This window comes from Rhododendron vialii, chromosome 13a (genome assembly GCF_030253575.1).
Source record: "Rhododendron vialii isolate Sample 1 chromosome 13a, ASM3025357v1".
Lineage (NCBI taxonomy): Eukaryota > Viridiplantae > Streptophyta > Magnoliopsida > Ericales > Ericaceae > Rhododendron > Rhododendron vialii.
In genome coordinates this window covers 23,226,659-23,254,159 of record NC_080569.1, presented here as the reverse complement: position 1 = coordinate 23,254,159, position 27,501 = coordinate 23,226,659, and the positions used below count along the sequence as shown (strand labels likewise).

The 27,501-nt window shown below is 35.8% G+C and overlaps 2 protein-coding genes and 1 long non-coding RNA gene across 3 annotated transcripts; all 3 read right to left on the bottom strand.

Moving 5' to 3' along the window:
* Positions 1 to 4,438: 4,438 nt before the first annotated feature.
* LOC131313369 (putative cysteine-rich receptor-like protein kinase 33) lies at positions 4,439 to 5,613 on the bottom strand. Its single transcript, XM_058341645.1, has 2 exons — positions 5,189 to 5,613; positions 4,439 to 4,848 (listed from the first exon to the last, which is right to left on the bottom strand). The coding sequence occupies exons 1-2, from the start codon at positions 5,327 to 5,329 to the stop codon at positions 4,648 to 4,650; spliced, it is 342 nt and encodes a 113-aa protein (XP_058197628.1). The 5' UTR covers positions 5,330 to 5,613; the 3' UTR covers positions 4,439 to 4,647.
* Positions 5,614 to 5,636: 23 nt separating this feature from the next.
* LOC131314016 (cysteine-rich receptor-like protein kinase 10) lies at positions 5,637 to 12,178 on the bottom strand. The gene is made up of 7 exons (XM_058342513.1): positions 12,055 to 12,178; positions 9,253 to 9,596; positions 8,059 to 8,135; positions 7,739 to 7,876; positions 7,456 to 7,577; positions 7,145 to 7,355; positions 5,637 to 6,220 (listed from the first exon to the last, which is right to left on the bottom strand). Exons 1-7 carry the CDS (start codon positions 12,169 to 12,171, stop codon positions 5,979 to 5,981), a joined length of 1,251 nt encoding a protein of 416 aa, XP_058198496.1. The 5' UTR covers positions 12,172 to 12,178; the 3' UTR covers positions 5,637 to 5,978.
* Positions 12,179 to 16,879: 4,701 nt separating this feature from the next.
* On the bottom strand, positions 16,880 to 18,148 carry LOC131313368 (uncharacterized). The gene is made up of 2 exons (XR_009196183.1): positions 17,603 to 18,148; positions 16,880 to 17,548 (listed from the first exon to the last, which is right to left on the bottom strand). It is a non-coding gene; the product is annotated as an uncharacterized LOC131313368 (long non-coding RNA).
* Positions 18,149 to 27,501: the final 9,353 nt, after the last annotated feature.

The following is a 27,501-nucleotide window of genomic DNA, read 5'->3' as shown; positions in this document are numbered from 1 at the left end:
AAGTCAAATCCGAAACCCCTGTTTTTCTCCTCTTTTCTGCCGAAGTCTTCAGTTTCACTTATATAGGGCATTAGTCCATTAATCACACCAAGGTCCTTTTGACTTGATGTAATCATAAACTAATGGTTAAACTTTGAAGCATTCTGCACTTTGACCCCGAACATCAGTAAACTCTTCTTTTTATTCAATATTTTGGACAACGAGTTCGAACAACCTATCAACAAAATAAAAGCAAAATAAATATCAAGTATCAAATATAAATGACTAACAAGTGTAGTTTTTGAGAGCCAAAATATTAATATTTCGGCACTTATCAGTGACCTAAGGTTAATCTGGTTCAGCGAAGGCTGATTTGGTTCCCTTTGCCTTTTCTTCCCTTGACTTCCAAAACTCTCTAGCGACGTACTCATTCTAACGGTTGCTTGCCTTGGTGCACCCTGGGATTGCGGCTGGCTGACGATTTGCCTAGTTCCTGGTTGTTGTCCTAAGCTCAACTCATCTCGCATTGTCTTCCCTTGAGGATAATTCCTCGCGATATGGTCAAACTCCTCGCAAGTAAAACAAGATTTTTGATCCCTTTAACATTGTGAACGAATATGACCAGGCTGACCACATTGGTGACACACAATCTGATGCTTATAAAGAACTCCCGAAGTCTCTAAATGAGAAGGTAGTTTTAAGCCCCGCTGGCCCTGCAAGGATTGATTTGGTACCCTTGGTTTCTTGCTTCCTAAACTCTTAACACTCGGAAAAGGTGACCTCGTGCTAACAACTCGATGCCTAGCTTCCCCCTCATTCACACCGCCCTGCGCACCCTCTAGTGTCTCAACACCTTTCACGCACTCAACGATCTCAGGACACATTACCTCATCCCTAGTATACTGACTCGCCTCATTCTCCCTGTTAGCATTACAGCCCTGGTGATCATGATCCACGGCCTCATCCCACCTAACTCCACGTCTGGGAAACATCCTAATATAAAAATATAAGAAAGAATAACACCAACATTAATCACTTCGCTATCAGATGCAAGGCCTCAACCTTCCCATTGGAGGTTAACAACTCTACACCACTCTAACGTAATATAAATGCAATGACACATTGATGGACCAATATCATTCATGCAAGCACACATGTGATTTTGCAAAAAAAATGCAGCGATTTTTTTGAACCCATGAGACTAGAAGTCTCCCCATGGTCTCGAGGTGTTCCAAACTTATGCTCTGATACCAAGTTGTCACGCCCTCGATTTTCAACATGATTGAACAATACATTTCAATAAAAGAGTCTCGCATATCATATACGTTACCCAAAAGAGTTTCTCACCTGCTTAATTTACAAACAAGTCCTTAAGTTTAGATAATTACAACTTTAGTCAAAAGAAAATTCAAGAGTAATTAGTTACAAGACCATCTTTAACAAAATGAGATCTTCACAAAGATTACGAAATAACTAATGATGTCAGCTTCCAAAAGTCTTTCACTGTTAAACACACAATGCATGCAATCTATTGTCTGACATCTGAACCTTAAAAGAAAGATTGGGTTGAGCTACACTAGCCCAGTAGAGAATTTTTTGCTCAAACTATATGTAAATTTGATAAATCATGCACCATGAATGAGTGAATATTGACAGATACGTCCAATGCACTAGTGACTACCAACAAATGGCAAGCTATAGTCTAAGGGTCCTAGACTACACATAAATGTCACTAACCGTTTGCTTCTTTAACTAAATACACTAACAAATTCACATCGTTCCACATTTGTTTATAATCAATTTGAAAACATCTTATTATTCTTCGTATGATACTACAATCTTTCTAATGTCCACATTAATCTTCATCAAATCCCTTTATTGCAAAACATTTTCTTTCTTTTAATCAGGTGTTTCCCATCGACAATCACTTGGGTCACCTCGGGTCTATTTCCCTCGATAACGACCATTTGGGTCACCTCTCATACTTTTCATATACATGTTCATGCATTTTCATTAGTTTACCCATTCGCATCAGACATAGCGTATTAAGCCCATATATATAATCCCAAAATACTTTATCTATTAGTTTCTACACTTGAACCTCATAGGGAGGGTGCCAAAAAGATTGAAAAACTTGACGAGTCGTGAGGACACAAGTTATTATATCCTCTCAAACAGTCCTTTCACAACATCAATTTCACTTCAAGCATTCTAAACACTCTACCAATCCACCACATTGATTTCATTTCAAAACGTTCCAAACTGTCAACCATATCAAGACTTCGACTAATTAACCAATACACGCCCTTCCCTTTAAGCATACCACAATACCACACGTTTTCACCATGCCTATAAGTACTCCCATGTACCTTCACATACCACATATCAACTCACGACTAGACTCTGCGATGCCCAGTCTTCTAGTTTCTATACATGGAGTCTAAAGAATTCTACCAGTAGAAAGAAAACGAATTGCAATACTACTCATCGGATCCCTAGACATGTTCAGGTGTATTGCTCGTATTTCAATGTGTAATATCGTCCATTTCTCATTTCTTAACACAACGAGTTCACTCCGTCCATCGGATACCACTCTAAGAATGAGACAAATAATACTCTTCAAAACACTTGAAAGAATATGCAAACAAACCCATTAGAGTCGATGTGAAGCTTCAAAATGTGATTTGGAAGATATAGGAAAGTAGCTGAAAGACACTACAGCAGCTCAATCTCCTACCGGTAGGTGAACGAGTCCTACCGGTAAAACTTGACCTTCCTACCGGTAGAAACTGGAAACAGAAAGGCCAACATTTGAACGAGACAATTTTGCATTTGACCTACCGGTAAGTGAAAAGTTCCTGTCGGTAGAAGTTGAATACATTGAACAGCCTTTTTTTAGAAAGAGAAAGGCCAAATTTGACCTACCGGTAAGTGAAAAGTTCCTATCGGTAGAAGTTGAATACATTGAGCAGCCTTTGCACCTGACCTACCGGTAGGCGAAAAGTTCCTACAGCTTTTGCACTTGACCTACCGGTAGGCGAAAAGTTGCTACCGGTAGAAGTTAAATACGTTGAGCAGCTTTTGAGCTGCTGCTGTACGTTTGAGCTGGTTATGGGGGGATTTCTCAATCGTCCTACCGGTAGGTGAAAAGTTCCTACCCGTAGGGAGAGTAACTTACAAACGATTTCGACAGAAAATTTCAGGTTTCGATCCAAGCTCAATAACAACCAATACAAACTCAAACAAAGCATAGAAACACTCAAATAACATATAAAGAGAGGTAGAATTCCCTACCTCGAGTATCCAAGCCGAAATCGAAGGGATTGAGCTAGCCCTAGCTTTCGGAATTCCAAACCAAGGGAAAATACACCAAGCCGAGCTCTATCCAATGCGATATGATCCCCAATACGCAAGTAAAAGATGGATTGGAGGTCGATGGGTACGGGTTCTGGGTGGTTGGATGAGAGAGCCGAGAGAGAGACGAGAGATGGAGAAAATGGGAAATAAATTCCCTGGGCACACACATATATACACCATACTATACTAACATCCATATTTTTCAAACATTTGCACATTTAACCACCATATTCATATTCACGTCATTTTCACCATTTTTCCTCAATTACGAACATAAAAATAAATAAATAAATAAATTTACGGGTCTCTACATACTACCAGAGACAGGAGCGGCTCTAGGATTTTATTTAGCAATGACAAAATGTTTAGAAACGTTTAGTATACACTTTCCTTGATTTAAGGCCATGTATTAGGGGAGTTATAGATTCTATCATGTATTGCCATGTGTCACCCTGCCATATCAACACGAATACCTCCTGCCACATCAGCATGACACCTCTTGGTTCGTCATCACGAATATCTTCTAATGCGAATATCTCCTTACTATTTGGGATGGATCTCTTTGACAAGAGCGGTCCATTTTTTATACAAACAATGCCCCATCAAGCTTTCTTTTGAGCCATGTCAAAAAAAAAAAAAAACTTTCTTTTGAGCAAAAATGGGAGTTTGGATATGAAGGAGAAATAATAGTGAGACCAAACCCAGCAGAGCTTTCCGTTTTGGAGCATCATAATAGGAGCTTTCCGATCGACATGGTCTGATATTGGCCAATGTAAGACCATATCATCGATACCGTTACGCTTCTCAAAAATGCGATCTAATACCCTAGAGCCAACTATATAATTGTTTTGAATGTCAAAGATTCTGGTAAAAAAGCTAAACTCACCTAGACTCTCTACCACCCAATCCAAAGGAAAAAATATATGTAATTTGAAATGATTACAAGCACAAATGGTTTGTCGCTATCCAAAAAAGGCCAATCACACTAACAACTTGACGAAATGCTATTGCACTCAGAAAACACAATAAACACAACCATATAAGATTTCTTTCCATAACCTAGCTACACTCTGAAAATAATTAAATAAGCATACAACTGGATAATTGGGGAATACATGCAAATATCAATTTTCATCATGAATTTGCCAACCAAACGGATCTCGACCTATGGAGCTTACAACATCACCTTGGTTCTACTTCACTAATTGATGCTTCATTCACAGTCAACTGTATTGACTTGCTCATAGACTGATCCGGCTGTAGTTTTGGAATAATATTCGACCCTATTCCACTCTGGCCTAAGAATCTCGGCTATTGAGGAAGTGGCAACGTAGTGGAATAGCTATTGAGCATCAGAACTATTGTTGCCATAGAAGGTCTAGCATCCGGATCATCTTGGACACACAACAAGGCAATATGAATACATCTAGTGGCCTCATTTCTTGCATACAACCCTTCAAGAGTGGGATCCAACAGATCCAAGGGCGTTCCTTCCCTCCAGAGTTTCCAAGCCTGCAACAATTCAATACAAACGTGAATTGTGGATGCGATGATATTTGCACTAAAGAGGAAGATACTCCCAATGTTATGTCAAAATATATATTAAGGGTTACGTTTAAAAGGCAGTGCAGTGAATAGATTGGCGAATTTTAAAGACATTATTGATGGCATGCATTAATACTTTGTTTTACTGGTTAACATGCATATATCTATATCTTCTTATGAAGGATAATCTTAAGAACTTTCAACAAAGACATACATACTCGAACATCCCTTATAAATTGGATAGAAGACTAGCTAGCAAAATGAGATAGACAAAGTAGCAATTAAAATGTATGGCTAAAAAGCTTACGTAGCTCATAAGGTTTGCCACATCATCTGAATAGTAAAAGTTGTTCCGCTTGCCAGAAATGATCTCCAAAATCAAGATACCAAAGCTAAACACATCAGACTTCGCAGAGAACTTTTCATTTATTAAATACTCTGGAGACATGAACCACTACAAGCCACCATTACCAGTTAATCATGAATTAATGGAAGACAAAAAGGAAAGGAAACTAGTACTTTGCGGAAAAAATCAGACATGAAAAAATTGAGGTCATAATGCACAAAGGTTTAACTCAAAAAGTACGTGACATAAGGGATGTCAACAAAGGTTTAGCCTGGCCTCCCCTTTTTTGATGACACTACTATTTTTTGCCTGATTATAGTTGATTTAACAAACTATCTTTCCAACAAGCAAAATATATATGTCAAGAATTGATGAAAGGGTAATTAGGTAAAGAAAAGGACTATTGTTCAGAGAAGCAAGTGTTGAAATCATTTCTACGGTAAAGTCCATGAATTGTCATTAAGCAGTTAGGCACTCGTTGTTCAAAAACATTAATAAGCACATGTGTTTGTTTTCCCTAAGGTTCAGCTTTTGATGAATCTCAATTGTTAGATTTCTTTAAAGGTTCCAACCTAAAATCAATTGGCAATAGGTGTAGTAGCTTCTAAATTTTATTAACCAAGTTTGGGTGGCTTAAATGAACAATATGTGATAAGTCTAACACCAATGATGCATAGATTGAGATTGTATAAGTCAGTGCCTGTTAATGGAAATTATAGAAAAACGAACATAAAGGATGCAGGGACACTGATTACAATGTGCCAGCGACTTGACGTGTATTTCCATGAGTTTGATCATTTCCAAAGATCCTAGCCATGCCAAAATCTAAAATTTTTGGATCCATATCAACATCTAATAAGATGTTGCTAACTTTGAGATCACGGTGTATAATTCTAAGCCGGGAGTCTTCATGAAGGTACAACATCCCCCGGGCTACCCCTCCTATAATCTTGTACCGTCTTGACCAATCCAGCTTCTCCTGCTCTTGTGGGTCTGTGCATTGATCAGGTTGAAATGCAAGTTCAAGTTAGAATAAAGAACTAGAATGGGAAATATGTATTATGTTATTTCGTTTCTCAAAATTGATACAAAAGCATAAGAATATGTTAAAGTGGTCTGATCAGGACCGGCCTTGGGTTAAAACTCAAAGTGTCATGGCTTTTGGCCCAAAAAATGACAGACTTTTAGGACCCCAAAATATGTAGTAATTAATCCTATGTAGTATATTCCCATATAACCATCCAAAGAAAAATAGAGGCTCAACATGAATCCAATCAAAGCAAGGCCCAAAAATACTTGGTGGCATACTTGTAAATTTGAGAAATAAATGGTCCAGTTTTATCAGAAAATTCATCTTACTAATTGGAATCATGTTTTCTACAATAAAGACCATTGACCAATGAGGTTTTTGTTTTGCTCGGCAAAACAAAATTGTTAATTGCGTCGTTCCGTGCCTGTGCCACATCAACACATCAACAATACTAACCCGGCTAGAGTGATTAGCGACACGCTTTCTTCACTGACTTGATTGATTAATTTGGTTCGGAAAGAATACATTTACCAACATATAAAGAGAAGGGTTTAGAGAAAGAATTTATTTCAGTGGTTGCCCCAACCAAACGCCTTAATCTCGTTTCATTGGAATCTAATTCTCTTCCTATTTTAGGTGCAAACGCTTAATAAGAGTGCTTAACATGAAAAAACTAATTTCTCCTTTTCGTAACATAAGAGTTTTTAACTTGGAAGCCATTAAAAATCTTTGTATAAATGGTGTCAACACACAATTCGTATTCTGGACCATTCAGCTATGCTTTTTGTTTGACAGTTAATACCTTATTGGATTTCGAGACTTGACATTCATAGCAATGTAAATTAGAAACAAGCAGTACTGATGAAGAGGTGTTTAGATTGCCTAACCGAATAAAAAGTAATCGAGGCTCTTGTTGGGCACAAACTCGTAAATGAGAATCTTTTCTTCTCTTTCCATGCAAAATCCGAGTAGCCTCACAAGGATTCTATGTTGGAGCTTGGCAACCAATAACACCTCATTCTTGAATTCTTGTGCACCTTGCCCTGAGATTCGAGATAGCCTCTTCACAGCTACCTCTTGGTCATCTGAAAGTAAACCCTAAAAATACAAAACATCTCATGAAACTCATAGATCCAAAGTAGGACAACTTCTACAAATGTCAAAACAGTTTTTTTACAGAATTAAAAAAAAAAAGTACCTTGTAAACTAGACCAAATCCACCTTCACCAATTTTGTTATCGTTTAAGAAGTTGTTTGTGGCAGCTTCAATTGTACCCAAATCATATTGCAAGGACTGCACTTTTAAGATGTCATCCCCAACTGGACAAATCAAAAGTTGAAATTAAGAACAAATGGTAAAAACAGGAAAGGACAAGAAGTTGTTTTGTGGTCTCTATCACTCTTTCTTTAGTTTGTTCTGGCAAGAAGAAGTTTCTTTAGTTTAGTGTGGGGGTAATTTGGAAATTTTCCCTCGTTCTTACCATTGTCTTCTTCTACAGAATTATGTTTCTTCTTTGCCCTTCTAGTTACGAAACAGAAGCCTGCTATGAAAAGAATAACAACGACCCCAATTGAAGCTACAATGGCAGCGATTACTTGCCATGAGATTCCCCCATTACCTGCATTATTAAAATTGTTTCATTAGCAAAAGGTTGAACTGACTAAGGCCGCAATTAAACAATCTAATTCGAGTATGTAGTGATTAGTTTCAGCTTGTTTGAAGAAAAAAAATGAATATTATACAAGGTTTGTTTTGTTTAACATTCGTCCAAAAGAAGCATTTAATCAAGTTGATGATCACAATGCAATCTCAAGCATATTGGTGAATTGTTCAAGCTTCGGTCAAAAACTAAACGAGTTTGAAAAATGTGTTCAAACCTAGCCTCGAATTAGATTTTAACAAACCCAGTAAGAGTCAACATCGAATAACTTGAATTGATTTAATACCACGATCGCTCACTTTTTGCAACTTTAATTGATAAATGCCTTTCATCCTATATTCTTGGTCCTTTAAGTTATGGGAGTTAAGTCGAAAACGAAATCTGTGTAATACTATTCAAATTAACAGCATTTTTTTCTTAATATGCCCGCTTTTGTCTAAGCCTCAGAAGACATTCAATGGGGTATTTGCTTTGTTTCTTGGAGAAAATGCATGATAGATTGTTCCTTCGGCATCCAACATAACTCCAAGAAATTCCTTAAAACATTGATTCATGCAACTACTTGAGTGGTTCGTCCAGTGGATTTCTGAAAGTATTTGGAGGGGTTGACGATTAAAGGTGTTTCCGTAATTAAACACCTGGTGCAATCAGCGATGTATGAGGATTCGACAAATCCGTCTTCGGTCAATTAGTGAGGATTTATGATAATTTTATTGAGGTCATTTGTAACCCAGCAATGTTTCATATAGTGTTTTGATTCACGTACCCATTCAAAAAAAATTCACGTACATCGTTGCGGCCATCATTTATTGCTTTTCTGTTTCTTGTGGGCTGATTAATAGAAGCGATCAAAACAAAGCAAATCTATAGACCTAGGCTATCTAGGCCTAGGGTTTTTCAATTTGTATCAGAGCTAGGAAGCTAGTTATGTGTTTGAGTCGCGGGAGCGTTATCGTGAGGGAGAGATTGTAAGACCCGGAGTGCCTCCATGAATTTAATTACACAGTGACACTCCGTGCGACCACTTTAAAAATAGACATGTGGGTGCGATATCAAATGTCATAAAATACTAAATTGAAACCCTCCCTAATCTCAATTAATTTGAGGAGAGATAATGAAAAAACGGTCTGACAACCTCCAATTTTTTTCACTTCTAGATGTGTATTTAAAGGATAGACTTAGAAAGGAACAAAAAATTTATTTCACATCTCTATCTAAAGAAAGAAGAACCAAGAATATGGAACGAACAGGAGTAACAGATTATGAATACTAGACAATTCTAAAAACTTCAAATATTAAATTCCAAATCCATGCTTTACAAAAGAAAGTTTTACCAGGGCTGCTTGTAGTAGTAGTAGTACTTGGAGGAGGACGGAGGACGGAGGACTGGCGTAGGTGGCGGCGGAGCGGCACCAAAGCTGGCGTTGTAAAATGGGTATGACTCATACCTGATATTACAGCTCGGAAACCGAACTATCGCTCCTTGTTTTGCATCACAGCAACCCGGAATACTCGAGATATAACCCCGAAGGCAGGTATTGCAATCGAAATCAGATATATCAAGCGTGCATTGCGCTAATCCGTACAACATCAGAAGGGGTGAATAACGAACTGCTGCAGTCGCGAATTTCTTACCTGATTCATCACTCGAAGCCTGATTGACAATATCGTCCATAACCTTTTGAAGTGTAATTAATACCAATACTTAAGTGGTTGCAAATGTTAGCATTAGATATAACATAAAAATCATTTTTTTATATACCACGAAGGTGTAGAAACTTTATATCCATCTCAAAGCCAATTGGCAATGAGTGGAGAGGTCCCAGATGTTATTAAGTGTGATCACCCATTCCACTCCCAAGCAATGTGGGATTCTATTTCCTTAACATCCCCCCTCACGTGCAGCCGCATTTGAGGTCTGTCACGTGTGGCCACTTTTTGGGTCCTATCATCGTGCAGTCTTTTTGTTAGTCTGTCATCGTGGGGTGAGGATTGTTAATTTTTAAAATGTAGGGTGGAACGGGCCGGCCCCGCTTTGATACCATGTAGAAACTTTATATCCATCTCAAAGCCAATTGGCAATGAGTGAAGAGGTCCCAGATGTTATTAAGTGTGATCACCCATTCCACTCCCAAGCAATATGGGATTCTATTTCCTTAACAAAAGACACACCAAACTAAATTACTAGAAAGACAAAGAGATTGCTCTCATATTCGACCACAGAGAGGTGATAAGAGGGAATCAACCACTGTTGTAAATAAAGGCTGTTATGTATAGTATTGGCTGTTATGTAATGTGATATTGGACCTTCGATAATGTTATTGACATATGTATCGGCCGACACAATTTGATAGCTGCCGATATAAGATCGTATCATCGATACCATTACGTTTTTCGAAATTGCAATTTAAAACATGGAGCCAACTATATAATATATTGTTCTGAATTTGAAAGGATTCTGGTAAGAAAGTTAAATTGAAGTAAAATTATCAAGACATAGAAGGGGCTAAATAATTAGATCAACTTGTTGTAAATATCAAGTTTTACAAATTTGATCCAAAGTTTAAAGACTTCGTTTCGTTGATTTATCTTAACATTCAAGTATTTTTTAGAAGAAAAAAAATTCAATTTTTGTTTTGTACCAGTTGAGATTCTAATACACGCCATCTATCAACCAGTACATGCTGTATTCTGAGCGATGTAGAACACCTAGATATATGTATCGTTTTATTGCCGATACCATACGAGATTGATAACATTGATGTATTCCTCTCCCACTAAAGTACGTGGACCCGTCATTTTGTAATAGTGCACTCACTACACGGCCCAAACCCAATTTAATTGCAATACAAAACTAAGGGAAAATGACGGCCCAGAACGTGTTTTGATAATTAATATCCGCCAAAAATATACTGAGAACATTTGTTAATGCTAAAAATATTCTTGACGGGTATTAATTATCAAAACACGTCATTGACCGTCATTTTCCCCAAAACTAACTTATGTTGAGCAGGAAATTAGAGGCCGGCCCATTTTTTGTTGGGGCTCTTGCATAGGCCCCGTTTTGTATTGGTTTATTAAATCAATAATTTTGGTCTGTATTTTCATTTTGAGGTGTCTCAAAATATACCTTCACTCTTCTTACTTTTTTTCTATAAAAAACAATCGATGTAATTGTTAATAGAGGAAAATTTCGATAATATATAACTTTAAACTCGACTTAAAGAATTAAATGCATGTTTCCTTACACACTAATGAACGCGAACTTTCGGATGGATAGAGGAACAAATTAACCAGATCATCAGTGACTTCATATAAAAAATAAAATTAACTAGATAAGAGTACGTGGTCACATGAACAAGGACATTTGCAAATATTGGATCCTATCATCTTGCTTAAGTATCAGTTGTCCTCTATGAGTTTTCATGTTTGAATTTCACCGGCCAAACATTTCAAACTTAAGGTCATTGGAGGGTATGCCTAATTATCATATCCAGAGCTCCGAAATGGTCGAGATGTACGCAAGTTGATCTGAACATCCCATTATAAAAAATTAGAAGAGTGAAAAAGAGTTCATATTTTTGTTCAAACATTAGAAGCATCATACCAAAGTATATCCATAATCTTTATAAAATTTTATCGGAAAAATTTCACGTAGGCACCTGACCTTTTACACAAATCACACATAAACACCTGACCTTTCTTAAATTTCATATAAACACCTGAGCTTTCTAAAAACTCATTATTTCAACACCTGCCATATTCACCCCTCCGTCTAAAACCAAACGTAAAAAAAGTTTAAGTGCTCTAATTTTTTATATGTTTAAACTAGTGTGAAGATCTTATTTTTCTGATCATTTTATCCTAAAGAATCATAATTAATTTTTGACTTTAAAGCTCTCGTTAGTCAACATTAAGAAAGTTGTAGAATCAAATATCTCTTAGAGCTAACTAACGAAAGCCTTAAAGTCAAAAATTAATTATGACCATTTAAAATAAAATAATCAGAGAAATAAGATATTTATATCGGTTCAAACGAATTGAAAATTAGAACAATTAATTTTTCAACCATGTATAAACCGTTTGTATGAAAGGTCAAGTGCCTACGTGAAATTTTCCCTATTATATCATATTACCTCTCCCAAAACTTCGTTAAAACTGGTCTCATTCGTAACGTTCCAAATGTTGTGCAAAATCCTCAAGTACCCTATATCCTGAAGGTCGAATATGTATTCGTTGGAATACCTCAACATGCACTTTTCCAACCAGACCGTCACCTGCTTTGACCTGGGGCACCATTCAAGTACCTTTCTGGTAGTGTGAACGACGCATTCTTGACACATGGCGGAGGAGACATCGCCACGGCAGAGGAAAAGGCCGTAGGCGATGTCGGGTGGGCTGGTGCCGATGAAGAAGTTGTAAAAGCCGACGGATGTGTTATTGGAGTGGGAGGAGAGAACGGAGAAGAGGGTGTTGAGGTTTGTTTCGTAGGTGCTGTTTGGGGCGTAGGTACTGGTTGTATCAAGGTCTGGGCAGCCTATGGAAAAGAAAGGTGGGTAATCTCCTTTAGTAATTGGGATAAGGCTCAGCAAGCAAATCGTGTAAACAAACAGAGGCTTTCTGGGGAGTAAATTATCCATTCTGGAGCAGCCTTCTGGGGGTTTCAAATTTGATTAAAAAAAAGGAGATTGGGAGAGGGTGGAGAAGTAAGTGGTGGGGAGGGTTGATTATAAATCGTGGCTGTAGCCCCGACGACTTCGAAGTGGGTCAATGAGGCATATTGTAGGAGTCATGTGATTAGGGCTGCAAACGCCTCACGAATTGCTCGTGGCTCGTTAAGGTTAGGTTTAATTCGGATGGGGTTGTTTACTATTCTAATCTAGCTCAAGGTCGAGTTTTAGGCTCATTGAATAAACAAGCCGAGCTTAAAACTAAAAAACCTGGCTCCTTATATTTGATCGGCTTGTTTAAATAGACTCTTTAAGTAAATTAGCCCAGCTCGGCTCTTTATATAATGAGCCGAGCTCGAATTTGAATTTTGAATTCATTTAGTAAATGAGTCGAGTTTGAACACTACAAAGGTCATTTTGAGTCCGTCATTTGCACCCCTAACAACAACAATTATTAAAGGAGCAAGACAGGGATGGGATCAGTGGAATGGCCGTAGTTAGCATGGCATGGATTGTAACGACTCGGATTTTCGACCTAATTTTTTTAATATAAATTTATATTGTTAAATTCTTAATTCAATAATTAATTAGATTGATTAATTAAAATATATTATTGTGTGTACAATTGATATTATTTGCACTATTGTATAAGATATGTATTTAAATTTTAGATATACATGGAATCAGAGATTTATATTCATCTCTTATCTTTCCTATCTAAATCCTAGGTAGAACTATATTCAAACTAACTCTCCACTTTTCTCTCTCTCTCTTTCATTCTATGCATACACGTGTCCAGATACATTCTCACCCTGTACATACATGTGTCCACATACATTAGAATTGAAAACCCCCCCAAATGTGGCACTTGTCCGCTATCCTTTTATCATTATCAATATCCCTCTCCTTCACACTCCTTTCTCATTTCACCACTTCTACACTTATCATTTCACCTTGTTACTATTTTATTCTCTCTCATTATACATACCCACATAAATTCGAAAATTGAACACCAGTACATTATTTCACTTCCAATTCTATTGTTGAGTCTAAAATAGAGAGAGAGAGAGAGAGAGAGAGAGAGAGTTGTGGTTGTAGGTGTGTGCACACCGTGAGTTTCGTGGGCACACTACCGTTGCGGGCCATGTCGGAGTGCCGCCGGACGCTGCCTCAAGATTTCAAAACCACCACGACGATCTACGGACTTCGTGCAACACTTATTTGGACTTAAAATCGCGTTTGAGATAGTTTTCTGGAAACCGAAACCTTAATCTACATTTTAATGGAGTTAGGACTTAGATTTAAAGTTTATTGAAGATGATGCCTTGTTATTAAATTGTCAATTTATTTTTAGTCCTATTTATATTAAAAATTCAGTCCGGTTGTGCTGGAATGATTAGTGTTATATCTTGTGAAAATTTATAATCATTTAACAAGTGTTTGATTGCGAAATTACTATTAATGATGCATTGTTGATTTGTATTTGAGTGAACGTTTACGTGCTTAATAAATTATTGGGGTAGATAAATGTTTATGAAATATTAACAAGAATATGTTACTAGTAAATATTTATTTAGATTGTAAACAAGAAATATTTTAGATTATATATTAGTTAATCTTTAACTCTAATAAATATTGACTAGAATAGCCTCGCATAATTTTGTTGTTATAAAAATCTCATATTAATATTTAATATAGTTAGTAAGTACTAAATTTAGCAATAAGTATTTTCCAATAAAAATTAGTTTATAAAATCTATGAATAATATGAGAGTTAAAGAAAATGTATAAATAGTAGAAATGTTTTATAAAATTTCTAAACGAGAGAAATAGACTTAATTTTAAGTGTAGTAATTAATTGTTTGACTAAATAATATTTTGTTACTCGCATGATTAATTCTATGGCAGGATAAATTTTATCGCATGGTTATGTGTTGTTGGCATGTTAGTACTTTTAGTTGAAATGTTGAACCGTGTGGTATTTTGTTGTGGTTGTAGATTAGACAAATAGGTTCTCGGAGTGGTTACGAGTAGTGAATCATGTAAACGATGATAAGTAAATGAAAAATGGTAAAGTGTTGAAAGTGTGAGTACTGTATGGATTGTGAATTGAGCTATGGCGATGGCAAGAGTAACCTATGGGGCCCTGTGTTTAAATGGGTTACCTGCGGGGCCCAGTGATGAGATATGTTGTGACACTAACGTATGATACGTCATGCGAAGTTTTTCTTCGAGGAAGGGAATGGGTCCAATGAGACGGTTATAGTTAGTGAGACGTTAATGTATGATACGTCATGGGAAGTTTCTCTTTGGAGAAGAGAATGGGTCCCATGAGACGGTTATAATTAGCGTGGGGTAGTGGATGTCCGACCCTAATGTACAATACGTCATGGGATGACTCGATCCTTCTGTTATGATCTTAAGTGAGAACATGCTCGATACATAACTTAGGTGCGCTCACCTAGGACCCTGGTACAACGTAAACAAGAGGAAGGGTGAACCCATGAGACGGTTGTAGTTAGTGGATGTAGGAGGAAAAGATTTCGTGGAGATGATCCTTAGATTACATGTAAGGTGGTGGATAATAAAGAAAAAGACGATGTGTTATTATTTTGTACCTTCTGTGTATTATGAATTATTATATTGTTGATCTGCATATTATGATATTGGGTTTTAGGATTTCTACTTGGTAAATTATCATTTATGATACGTTTGTATCCTGACAAATTATTTGCTTCGGCGTTCAATTTGCCAGAGTGTGCAGGATTTTACAGTGAAGCAGTTGATACAGGTGGGACCCCTGAAACGGAGTCTGGGCCAACGTTGCTTGAGATCTGTGTCAAGACTAGAGTTGCTCTGAAGATGTTTAAATAAAATGTTAGATTCTTTTTTGTATTTTTTTTAATGTACATTTTGTATAACGACAAATAGGGGCCTAATAGTTTATAAAATTCAGTTTATTTTAGGGTTAATACTTTCGAAATTTTTTGAAAAATCGAGGCATTACAGAATGGTATCAGAGCATAGGTTCAACTCTTGACCTTGGGTAGATTAGGTAGATCACTTTCCGAGAGCGTAAACCTGAGTTACTAGTTGTGGTTATTACTTATTTTAAATCAAAACTATAAGTACTATTTAGCCGTCGTTCAACTTAGATTTCGAGAGCGTACTGTGAGAAAACATAGGTCTTACTTGCTTGACTTTTTATGTGATAAGTTAACTATATATATATTTTTTTGTGAGGTTACTTATATAGTTAAAAATTAATATGATCCTATATATTTAATCAATTACTTGTACTAAAAGTGAGAGAGTACGATGTCAAACAAACAAACAAAAAAAAACGGTTGGACCGCTCGTTAAAATGGACCTTATTATGATAGCCACATTGGATTAATTTTGCATAAAATCCACCAAGCGAATACAAGTTTTGTTCCTTTATAATATTAAAAAATTTAACATTTTAGAAAATTTTCTAATGAAATGAGTGCAGTATTGTCGTTTGACTCCAATGGTTTTAACATCAAAAAATAATAATTTGAAAATTATAATTTCATGTTTGTTATCAAAATTAATTTTCATGAAAATTTTTTATTTGACATATAGTTACTTATCGTCCTTAATCTCTTCGAACAAATGTCTTTTTGAAATCTAAATATAGTTTTTAGGGATTCTTAAAATGGATTTTTTTTTTAAATAACATTTTGAAAATATCTTTTATCAACATAAATGAGTTATTAAAAAAATTATTGTTTTAGTTTAAAATTCCTAAACACATAATTTCGAGGACGAAATTATTTTAAAGAGGATAGGTTGTAACGACTCGCATTTTCGACCCAATTTTTTAAATATAAATTTATATTGTTAAATTCCTAATTCAATAATTAATTAGATTGATTAATTAAAATATATTATTATGTGTACAATTGATATTATTTGCACTATTATATAAGATATATATTTAAACTTTAGATATACATAGAATCAGAGATTTATATTCATCTCTTATCTTTCCTATCTAAACCCTAGGTAGAACTCCATTCAAACTAACTCTCCACTTCTCTCTCTCTCTCTCATTCTATACATACACATGTCCAGATACATTCTCACCCTGTACATACATGTGTCCACATACATTAGAATTGAAAATCCCCCCAAATGTGGCACTTGTTGTCACGACCCTGACCCGCCCCTCGAGGTCTTAATCATGACAAATGCCAGTGATTTCTCACTAAGGCCAAATCACAAATCAAATATCATCTAAGCAAGCGATGATCAAAAGAGGCTAAACATAACAGCGGAAGCAAAAGTTAACTTTTATTGATAACAAACCAAAGTCTTACATAGGTTTACAAACCAAAAGGATAAACCTCTCAGAGCTGTGCTTACCTACAAATTTACAAACTAAAGTAAACACTCTGCCACACTATGCGTCGCTTCCTGAAAGGTGGAAAAGAAAATACTTAAGCCAAAGCTCGTGTGAATGATTAATACTTAACTCACATGCCTTCCATGGACAATGCAAAATAATTTGATAATATTTCAAAACAAAGAACTCAAAATCATAAGTCAAATATAATGCACATTCCGCTATTCAAAATTCAAAGCTACCGGGCGTCCCCAGTAGTGGATAAGCCAGACGTCTACGCATTATCCCAAAACACATACCAACCTCAAACACCCTTGCTAGCCATTAAGCCGTCCCCTAGCAAGACCGAACGTTGGGAATGCCATTAAATAGATTCGCAAATATTTCACAAATAGTTCCACCTTCCATTGTTATTCCATGGAGTACACAATTCATAAAATTTGTTCAAATAAGTTCGTTAAAGAAAACAAGTTCAAAATCATGTAATTTAAGTATTAAATCACTCACCTCGATCCACGTGACGACTCGAACTTCCTAAAACATTCAATCAAACGGAAACATGTTTAGACAATACTCAATGATTCTATTTATGCTCAATACAATGCCCTAAAAGTGTTTATTTCTCTAACTATCAAACAACATCAACATCAATACACCAACAATGCATATCTCTTACACACCACAAGTTCTCTTTAATCCAACACCTAATCATCTAAATCAATCCATTGTATCCCCACATGTCAAATTGGCAAAGTTAAATCCTTTACATTAGACTATATCCAATTAAACAACGCTAATTCAAGGACGACACTTAAACCATTGAAAAGTATACTTCTTTTTCTTTGATCCATAGGTCATACATCAAAAACGGAGTTCGGATAACCTTACTATGGCTTTGTGATTATAGCTCAGCGTATCAGTGAAACTGGTGCAAAGCAGAATTTGGGTCAGTTTTGTGTGCAAATCTGTTATCGCTCGGACATACCCATGATTCATGGGATGTATCGTTAGAAAGCTTTATATGTCTAGTTTCTAACAAAACAAACGGTGCATCATTTCGAGTCCCGAGCTAGAAGTTATGGCTATTTTACCAAAGTCCGCCGGTGCTGTCAGATTCTACGCGAAAATAAGTAAAATTGATTGAAAAATCATAACTCGCTCATCTTAAACTCAAAAATAGTGAAACCAAAGCCAAAAGTTGCACAACTACAAGCCCTACGCTCGGTAAAAATCCCAGGTTCAAAAACAAGAGGAGATTAACCCAACAATCAAAAGAAAAACAGTTTCGCAATCATTTTCGCACCTATCAACCAACCCAGCTTTAGAAATTCACCAAAAATTGTATACTTAACCAAATTAATTGATTCCAACGCCAATCTCTTCTTAACTTAAATATGCACCTCCTGTAAAAGACCCAAAGCTACCCAAAATGTTCGTCATGCCCAGAAAATTAAAAGAAGACAGCCACGCACAGATTCGCACATCCAGGAAACAGCCAGTATTCAAAAATCCATAACTAATTGTGTGATTATCGGTTTTGCATGATCTTGGTACCGAAATCTTCGTATTAAAACGTACTTTAACTGTTATGAAGGCACCAAAAATTAATTCCTAGCAGAAAGGCTCCAAAAAGACAGATTAGCAGAACCCACGAAATCTTCAGCATGCAAGATTTATTCAAGATTCAAAATAGATGATCAAACTTGATTCTTGTACATCAAACTAACACTTAGACATGTAAAGAAGGTAGGAGATCCCTACCTTGAAGGTTAGAAGCAAGCCCGAATATGGAGGAAACTTCGAAGTGCTCCGATCGTGAATTTTCTTGGATGGATAGAAAGCTCTCGTCGCAAAGAACAACTTTAGTACTTGGGATTTTTCAAAAAACCCACTCGTAGAAGATGAAATCGAAGAGAGAATGTGAGAGAGGTGAGAGCCGAGAGAGAGAGATGCCGGACAAGAAAAAGGAAAAAAAGAAAGTGATTTCCTGCCCCATTTTTTTTTTAACTTATATGGCACAAATAACACTTACACCCTTTCAGTCCTATCGTGTTACGTCAACTCCCACGAATTACAAGTCATCTCACATTGACCCAACTCATATCTTCTGCATTATCCATACTTCGATAATCCAAATACATATTAAACATTTAAAATTTGAGAAAATAATTATGGGTCTCTACACTTGTCCCCTATCCTTTTATCATTATCAGTATCCCTCTCCTTCACACTCCTTTCTCATTCCACCACTTCTACATTTATCCTTTCACCTTCTTACTACCTTATTCTCTCTCATTATACATACCCACATAAATTCAAAAATTGAACACTAGTATATTATTTCACTATCAATTCTATTGTTGAGTCTAGAATAGAGAGAGAGAGAGAGAGAGAGAGAGTTGTGGCCATAGGTGTGTGCACACCGTGAGTTTCGTGGGCACACTGCCGTTGCGGGCCCTGTCCGAGTGTCGTCGGACGCTGCTTCGAGATTTCAAAACCACCACGGCGATCTACAGACATCGTACAACACTTATTCGAACTTAGAATCACATTTGAGGTAGTTTTCCGAAAACCAAAACCTTAATCTGCATTTTAATGGAGTTAGGACTTAGATTTAAAGTTTATTAAAGATGATGACTTGTTGTTAAATTGTCAATTTGTTTTTAGTCCTGTTTATATTAAAAATTCAGTCTAGTTGTGCTGGAATGATTAGTGTTATACCCTGTGAAAATTTATGATCATTTAACAAGTGTTTGATTGCAAAATTACTATTAATGATGCATTGTTGATTTGTATTTGAGTGGACGTTTACGTGTTTAGTAAATTATTGGGGTAGATAAATGTTTATGAAATATTAACAAAAATATGTTACTAGTAAAAATTTATTTAGATTGTAAACAAGAAATATTTTAGATTATATATTAGTTAATCTTTAACTCTAATAAATATTGACTAGAATAGCCTCGCATAATTTTGTTGTTATAAAAATCTCATATTAATATTTAATATAGTTAGTAAATACTAAATTTAGCAATATGTATTTTCCAATAAAAATTAGTTTGTAAAATCTATGAATAATATGAGAGTTAAAGAAAATGTATAAATAGTAGAAATGTTTTATAAAATTTCTAAACGAGAGAAATAGACTTAATTTTAAGTGTAGTAATTAATTGTTTGACTAAATATTATTTTGTTACTCGCATGATTAATTCTATGGCAGGATAAATTTTATCGTATGGTTATGTATTATTGGCATCTTAGTACTTTTAGTTAAAATGTTGAACCGTGTGGTATTTTGTTGTGGTTGTAAATTGGACAAATAAGTTTCCGGAGTGGTTACGAGTAGTGAATCATGTAAACGATGATAAGTAAATGGAAATTAGTAAAGTGTTGAAAGTGTGAGTACTGTGTGGATTATGAATTGAGTCACGGTTATGGCAAGGGTAACCTATGGGACCCTGTGTTGAAATGGGTTACCTGCAGGGACCAGTGATGAGATATGTTGTGACACTAACGTATGATACGTCATGAGAAATTTCTCTTCGAGGAAGGAAATGAGTCTCATGAGACGGTTATAGTTAGTGAGACGTTAATGTATGATACGTCATGGGAAGTTTCTCTTTGGAGAAGAGAATGGGTCCCATGAGACGGTTATAGTTAGCGTGGGGTAGTGGATGTCCGACCCTAATGTACGATACGTCATGGGATGACTCGATCCTCATGTTATGGTCTTAAGTGAGAACATGTTCGGTACATAACTTAGGTGCGCTCACCAAGGACCCTGGTACAGGATAAGCAAGAGGAAGGGTGAACCCATGAGACGGTTGTAATTAGTGGATGTGAGAGGAAAGGATCTCGTGGAGATGATCCTTAGATTACATGTAAGGTGATGGATAGTAAAAAAAAAGACGATGTGTTATTATTTTGTACTTTCTGTGTATTACTCCCTCCATCCCAAAATGATTGTCCGATCCGCAAAACGGAGTGATAAAAATAATGCAATTTTTTCAAGAAAAAATTCGAACTTTTTTCACAAATTAAAAATACTCATTGATATCTAGTAAGTTGTTAAAAAAACTTTTAATTTTTTCTTGCAAAAATTGTATTATTTTTAACACTCCGTTTTGCGGACCGGACAAACATTTTGGGACGGAGGGAGTATGAATTATTATATTGTTGATCTGCATATTATGGTATTGAGTTTTAGGATTTCTACTTGGTGAATTATCCTGGCAAATCGTTTGGTTCGGCGTTCAATTTGCCAAAGTTTATAGGATTTCACAGCGGAGTAGTTGATACATGTGGAACCCCTGAAACGGAGTCTGGACCAACGTTGCTTGAGATCTGTATCAAGACTAGTGTTGCTCTGAAGATGTTTAAATAAAATGTTAGATTCTTTTTTGTATTTTTTTAATGTACATTTTGTATAACGACAAATAAGGGCCTAATAGTTTATAAAATTCAGTTTATTTTAAGGTTAATGCTTCCGAAATTCTTTGAAAAATCGGGACGTTACATGAATCATATCATTTCCCCTTTAATTAGTGGAACTTTTCACTATGGTTCTCAATTATTGTTTCGCCTTTATTTAACTTGGAACTTTCATTGCATTGCCGGTTCGCATATTAGTCGAGCTCAGTTTTTTGGATATATAATTTGTTTTAAAGAAAATTCGGTAAAAGTATAATTTTTTACTTTTTTGATTCGTCTTAAATTTGCTCAGTTTTTTGGGCTTTTTCTTTGATATTTTCAAAAAAAATTGGGCAAAAGTAAAAAAAAAAATTACTTTCATGATTTGTCTCTTTGAAACGAATCAATAATCCACAAAAAGTTGGCTCACAACTAAAAAAAAATTTAAATAAGAACAAAACAAGAAGGAAGCCTAAAAAACTCAGAGAAATGGAGGCTAAGAATACATATCTTTTCTTCTTCATTTCCTTTCAGCCTTCTGTGGGTTTTTCTGGACTTGATTTTCAAGTACCTATTTGGGGTTTTGCGGTTTCAGCCATTTATTCACACACAATGACACAATCAATTGGAGATCCAATTGCTTGTTAGTAATTTTACAACCTAGCTTTGATAGTGAGAATTATTTTTGTAGCCCTTTGCTTTGTTGCCCAATAATTTACTTTGAAGATCTCTTCTTCCCTGTTTCTCATTTACTCCCAATGGTACTTCCCGTGTTATGAACATAAAAATTGGAATGACTTCAATTTGGAAAATGAGACACGAAATGAGTATATGATCATCACCGATGGTGAACGAAGCGAGGGTAAACAAAATTGATTCCGTTGGGATAGAGTGCAGGGCTAATGATGTCATATTTCATAGTGCCAAATACGTCGGCCACAAAATTGGCCAGGTCCCAATCGACTCATAAATCATGGGCGCCGCTATTCGCAGCCCTTTATTTTCTCCCATAGTCCACTACATTTCGGTAAATGTTTGTTGAAAATCATACATAATATTTTCGGTAAATAGCTGTTGAAAACAAGATTATATTTTGGTAATTACATGTCGAAAATATGTTCAACTTTCGATAAACAACTGCCGAACATACATTTTCGGTAAATAGCTGTTGAAAAAAATATTATATTTCGGTAATTGGATGCTGAAAATATATCTCAATTTCGGTAACTAATTGTCGAGTATAATTGAAAATTTTTAACGGGCTATGGAAGAAAATAAAGGGCTGCGAATAGCAGCACCCTAAATCATTTTTCTTGATTTGACTACTATATGATTAATGTAGGGAAACTTTCACTAACCTCCCCTGAAGTTTCTTACACAAACAGATACCTACCTTAAAGTTTTCAAAATAACACTTCTATCCCCTAAAGGACCCCCTCCCGCCAAAAAACACTTACACAATTAACGTTAGCTTCACTGTTAAGTGGTAATGAAGAGACAAAAATGCCCTTTGGTGTATAAATGGACACTTAGCATTTTCTAGCCCATTCTAGAACTCTTTGTGTAACGCCCCGCTATTTTCTGAAAATAAACTCCAAAATACATTTTATTTCAAACATATCTAAACTCTATTTTCTTCATAGATAAATTACATCACAAAAATAATCTTAAGCTGTCTTCTAAATAATCTTCTAGATGCTCCAAAATTGTCAACTCTTCTCCAAATTAATTCTTATATGCCCTGATTCAATTTTCACTAATCCGGCTCCACACCTGAAAAAGAAATTATCCGGGAAGTACACGATACAACAGAATAACAAATCTCATAAGTGGAATCAATAAACGATAATCGACCAAGTCGAAGCAACAATCACAAGGGACCTTATACCATGTCCTCCTCAGTACATGACCAGTGACACTCCCCCAATACCTTCCTCATTGAGTCATCATCGACCCATTCTGGCTATTGGATAGGCTATTGGTGCATGAATTCACTCGATCCCTGTACTAAATAATTCTATAGTACTCAGCCAACAACATCATATTCGATACCAATTATTTCACTTTTCAACAATATTCCACAGGAGTGAACAAAAATCACGAGATAATAAAAAAAAGTACAAAAGTGAGAGTGAAGAAAGGATTCCAGAAGTAGGAAGCATATCGTACACTCCCTGGATTACCTCAAATATGACCGGCCATTTTGTCCATGAATCAATACCTTAAAAATATTTTTCCATCTTTCAACTAAATACACCACTAACCCACCAATCCAAAACATCACTAGCTAGTTATAAAATAAACTCTCAAGCTTTTCTCTTTTATCTCTCTTTCTCTCTCTCTCTCTCTCTAAGCTAACAATTGAAATGAGAAAGGAAGGGAAGTGAGGTGTGGTGTGGTGTGTGGAGTGGAGTGGAGTGGAGGGAAGGCCTATTTATAGGAGGCTAATAAAATCTAGAATCATCTAATGATAACTATCCATATCTTTTAATATCTAGGATAATCTAACATAATCTAATAAAATTTAGAGAGAATCCAAGTATATCTAAGAATATCTAGAATAATCTTTCAAAATCTAGGTATATCAAGATGAAATCTAACATTATCTTTCACAAAATCTAACCATACCTAACATTATCTTTCACAAAATCTCACCATATCTTCTAGAATTATCTAATATAATCTAATAATATCCAACAAAATCTATACAATATCTAATAAAATCAATCAAATCTTATCCTAATCTTATCCAATCCAATCCAATCTAATCTTATCCAATCCAATCCAATCCAATCTAATCATATCCTAATCTTAATAAAATCCAATCAAATCTTATTCTAGATTTCTCAAATCTTTTCCTAGATCTTTAGGATCATGAACCTAAATCTAGGGTTCTATAATAGTTGAGTACAAGGATAAGATATGGAAAAAAATTTGATGATATCAAAAGGGATTTTTAATGGCTAGCTCCTAGAGTTAAATTATAATAATACAATCACTTTAATAAATGATAAAATAATTTTTAGTAAAATAATTATAATAAAATGTTTAATTAAAAAAATGACTTGAAAATTCGGATCATTACACTTTGCCCGAGAGAGAGAGAGAGAGAGAGAGAGAGAGAGAGAGAGAGGACGATGATGATGATAAAAGGTGCTCAGATCACGTAGTTTGTTTGATGTCAAAGGAAAAATAATAATAATAAAAGTTCTTATTCACCCATGGACCTAGAGTTGAGATGCAAAAACTAATTAAAATTTTTGAAAGAAAGCATAACAATTTGTAGAATATGTGCTTTGGTTTTCACACTTTCTTTTCCCCAATTGCACTAACTTTTTTGATTTCATCCACATGATTAGACTGTACTTAACTTTATTTATGCACTCACTTTTCACAAGGACATTTTTATCATTTGACATGAATAAAAACAAGAAATTAAATGAGTGCAGGTAGATAAAGCAGGTGTAATTCAGTTTAGTTACGTAGTACTCCCTATAATTTTCCACTCCATTTGTCAAACCGTTAATAAAAAACCAGGGTTTTGGTAAACGTCATGGCACTCAACAATTAGCCTGTGGAGGCTCGGCCTCCATCCCTCTTTCCCATCTCGCAAGTACAAACCCTCATGTGGGTAGCTAGGTTTTCTTAACCATAATAGAGTTATGCTGGTTTCACATAGCTTTTTGGGGGGTAAAATTTACAAATGGGTCCTCTAGTTTGCATGAGCTTTTATTTTTGTTCCTTTAATACTAATTGTGTCAATTTTAACTCTATAGCTTACATTCTGTCAGATCAATTTTTCCTTGTTGATGCCGTCAATGAAACAAATGGAATTGAAGGGCAAAACTATATTTTTTTCTCATAGAGGGACGAAACTGAGATTTTATATAAACTAGAGGGATTAGATTTTGGTTAGATTTAAGAGGCAAGCGCGATACATCTCTGTTAAAATAGACGAAATTGGGTCCATTTACACATTTTTACAAATCACAGGGGTTATTTACATACTTTTGAATCATAAGGGTTATATTCACATATGACCCAAATCACAGGGGTTAAAATGGATTTTTTTTTCATTCGTTAATCCTAATATATTCTATCCTAGGGACTTGGGCAAGGGGATGCGTGCTTACAGAATCAAATCCTACCTATGAGTATAGAAGTATAAGAGAGACACCAACTGCACTCCCTTCCACTTGTGGTCAAAATGGACTTTGCCGATAGAAAAACGAAGTGTGAAAATATAACTTAAATGAAACAATAACGTTGGTTACCACGTCTGAATACCATCCTTTTGGTACCCTGTAATGTGTCACCAATATGTTGGTGAAAAGAGCTTCGTTTGTCCTGTAATGAAATACATTTTACAAATATATTTGTGATACATCACATTATATCTAAAATGTGGTACTCAAATAATTAATATAAGATCACCGTAGCATTGCTTATGCTCCTATTTCAAATGGAAACAAAGTTATTACTTTTTGACTTACATGGGGTCCAGAAGACCTCAACAAATTCCCGAATGGCCAATGCAAGGAAAGTTTAGAGTTAAAGGCAAAACAATAATTCAGAACCACTGTGAAAAGTTCTGCTACTTGTCATAAAATAGGACCCATGTTACCGACATACATTCCTCTCCCATCCCTCTCTAGCTCCTTTTTTAGTTGTTGTTGTGTACAGTTCAACACGGTCTTGTTGACCCCTTTCCAAGTCGTCGTGGGAGCTGCAGTTCCTCTCCCAGCAGGATGGAGTTAGGGAGAGGATACGTAGGGGTGGTCGTCCCTGCAGAGAAAAAAATTAAACCTGCTAAAGACTTCCATTTTAGTGAAAAATAAGTCAACAATAAAAATTTTGGGGAATCAAATAAATAAAAATTTAACAAAACTCAAAGCGCCGGTAAATAGTAAAAAATAAGCCAACTACAAAAAAAATAAATTATGAATGCCCAAAGTAATTAACAGGATACTAGTGATAGAAAGAAATATTGTGCAATTACATTGACAGGTCTGCAACTTCCTAAATCAATTTTTTTTTTTTTAATTCATCCTCTTGTTATTGTCTTTCAAAAAGTTTGAAACCACAAACAAAAAGACACAAATACTAATACACACTCTCAGAAAGCTGTGGGTCTCATGCACTAGAGGTGTGCAGTGTGCGTGGGTCGCACATGCCTTGTAAGCGTGTAGGTTTTTTGTGTGTTTCGACCATCCCGTCGGGCACCCCGACCTTCCCCGTTTGCTGCTAGTAAATCAACTATTGGGATATTCTGGTATGTTTGCAAACAAATCTGAGCACATAATCACATTTTCTTCTTGTGCCCCTACTCTGTATTTGTATGGAAGCAACTGCTGGCTAGGAACAATGTTTGTAGAGATCCAGGGTGTTTGGCTCAGGAGTTGGAATGGTCTACTCAAAATAAGGAGGGAGAAAGCCTGCCCAACACCCTTTACTAACTGTCCTTAATTAGCTGCTACTTTATATCATCTATGGATAGAGAGGAACTTTCGTGTTTTTCAACACAAAAAAGGGAGGATCCAGAGAGGGTGGTGCAGAAAATCATCTCTGATTTGCGAGTTTGCATGAGTGCTTGGAGGAAGTTTAAGAGAACTCCTTTAAACTAGCGGATATGTCAGGATTGGAATATCTCTTGTAATATCCTGGTTTAGATTTCCGGTTTTGTAGTGTTTTGGTTGCTTGTTGCTCCTTTTTTTAGCAGGTAGTATGTCTTAGGTTTTGCTTGTATGTTTGTTGCAGGGGTATGCGCCTTTGGTTTTTGTTCTCTTCGTCTAACAAAGAGGGATTTGTTCAGAAATCCAACGCAGTAATTTGTACATTTCGAAAACTTGAAAGCACCCGAAAGAGAGAAACTTATCCACGGCGAAATCGTGAACAAGTTCTTTACAGCAACAACCAATCGCGATCGTCCAAAGTATTCTGGATAGACTTGATTTTAATAAAACTTTTTCAAAAAAAAGTTTTTTGTAAAGAAGATATTCTCCGAAAGAAATTACATAAGAAGGCTAAAATGTTATCAGAGACGTCCAACAAAATTTCACTCTGGCAGAACTGAAGTCCACAAAACCCCAAATCGGTACTCGAAAATCAAGTCCAGAAAAACCCCAAAATTTTCTT